General features: G+C 61.6%; 1 protein-coding gene across 1 annotated transcript in view; it reads left to right on the plus strand.

The window, feature by feature from the left end:
* Positions 1-120: 120 nt before the first annotated feature.
* HMG20B (high mobility group 20B) overlaps positions 121-1,609 on the plus strand; it is a gene marked incomplete at its 3' end in the record, with an annotated part of 4,917 nt that continues 3,428 nt past the window's right edge. The window contains exon 1 of the mRNA XM_010289301.1: positions 121-158. Within this exon, the coding sequence (XP_010287603.1) occupies positions 121-158 (38 nt within the window). The remainder of the gene's footprint in view (positions 159-1,609) is intronic.

A 1,609-nucleotide genomic window follows, 5' to 3' on the forward strand; every position in this document is an offset into this window, starting at 1 on the left:
CTGCCCCCTTGGGGCTCCCGCAGCACCAGCCCCCGCCCCGTGTTCCGAGCTCCCCGGACGTGGGGTGCCAGCTCTGGCTCTGTCCTACAGGGGTGCTGCCCGCGCGGTGCCGGGGAGGCCATGGCCCACAGCGCCAAGCAGCCGCCTGCCGGGATGCTGTAAGTGCCGCCCAGGCCCTGTCCTGACCCGTGCCGGGCCCCGGCCTTTGTCCCTTGCTAAAGGGTGACCGGTCTTGCCTTGCGAGCCTTGGGGGTCTTCTGTGTGTTTTGGGAACCCCCGTCGGCCACTGCGGGCTGCACCGCTCCCCCCTTACCCGCCTGCTTTGTTAGCTTGTCTCCCACCGAGCGGGGCTGATTGGCACGGGGCAAAGGAAGACCTGGGGCAAAAGGAGCATCTCGTGGGATTAAGACCAGCGAGGTCTTAATTCACGTGGGGTGAACCGCATGCTGTCCTAAGCTTGCGTGGACCGCCGACCCTCCTGGCAGGGGGACGAGAGCGTGGGGGCTGCGGCACCTCCCGGGCAGGCGGATGGGGAAACGCCTCCGAGGAGGAGGGAGGCGGATGCCAGAGTGAACCGGCTGAGGGAGGCTCAGATAAGGGCAAGAATCTTGCCTGTAATAACTTTACTTTTTAAAGCATCCTTAGGCATGCGTGGAATCCGGATTGCGGGGCGGGGGAGGCAGAGATCCAGCGTCTGGTGGGGGAGGGGGTTAGTGGGAGTGTGTTCCCAGCCACGGCAGCTGAGTGCGATGATACATATGGGCATCACCAGGAATATTTCTGTTTGAGCTGATAAAGAAAGCCTAAGGCTGGCTGTGCCTGTGCAGAGCCTCAGGGATTTTTTCCACCCCCCCCTCCCCCCCGAAGTTGGAAGAAGACATGGTCTCACACCTTCCTGTAGGCTTTAGTGTGAGCATGGGTGAGCAGGGTGGCTGGTCTGGCTCAGATCCCAATGGGAAGAGCTCGTGTGGGGCACTGGCTTCATCCACCAGGACCACCGCGGTTACAGGTGGTGTCCCCGGGGGCTTACAGAAAGGGCCCCCATCAAATGAATTGCAAGGGTGGCTCATACGGGTGATAACCTGACAGTGGTAGGTTGGGGTCTGTGAGGGGGTTTGGGTTTACACCAGGTACGTGATGTGGCAGACAAGTGAGCAGGCGCATCCCGAGCGGGTCAGCATTGGTCTGGCTTTTGGTACACAGCGGCGCTTTCTTTGCTGGGGCTTGTGCTTGGCCCTCTGCTCGTTACCGTGTCTTGTGACTTGGATGAAACCCAAACAAGTGCCGTTTGCCACAACTCTTGAGCCCTTCGTAGCTCCCCCCACACAGGGGGCCCAGCCGCGCTCTGCCAGTGGACACGCTCCAACGGAGCAGGAGCTGTGTTGGGGACTGAAGAGTGCGAGTGGAACAGGGGCTTGGCTGCAGGACAGAGCTAGCTGGACGAGGGCCCTCAGGGAGGGGCCCTCAGGCACTCAGGGAGCCCCCAGGTGATGCTGCAGTGGGGATGTTTGTGTTCAGCTGGGGCAGGGAGGCTCTGTCGACCCCGGTGCTGGACCTGTGTTCTCAGCTGAAGGCAGATGCTGATCTGTAAAGACAAGGCAGCAAGTTG

The sequence above is a fragment of the Phaethon lepturus genome, unplaced genomic scaffold (assembly GCF_000687285.1).
Source record: "Phaethon lepturus isolate BGI_N335 unplaced genomic scaffold, ASM68728v1 scaffold49796, whole genome shotgun sequence".
Classification (NCBI taxonomy): Eukaryota; Metazoa; Chordata; class Aves; order Phaethontiformes; family Phaethontidae; genus Phaethon; species Phaethon lepturus.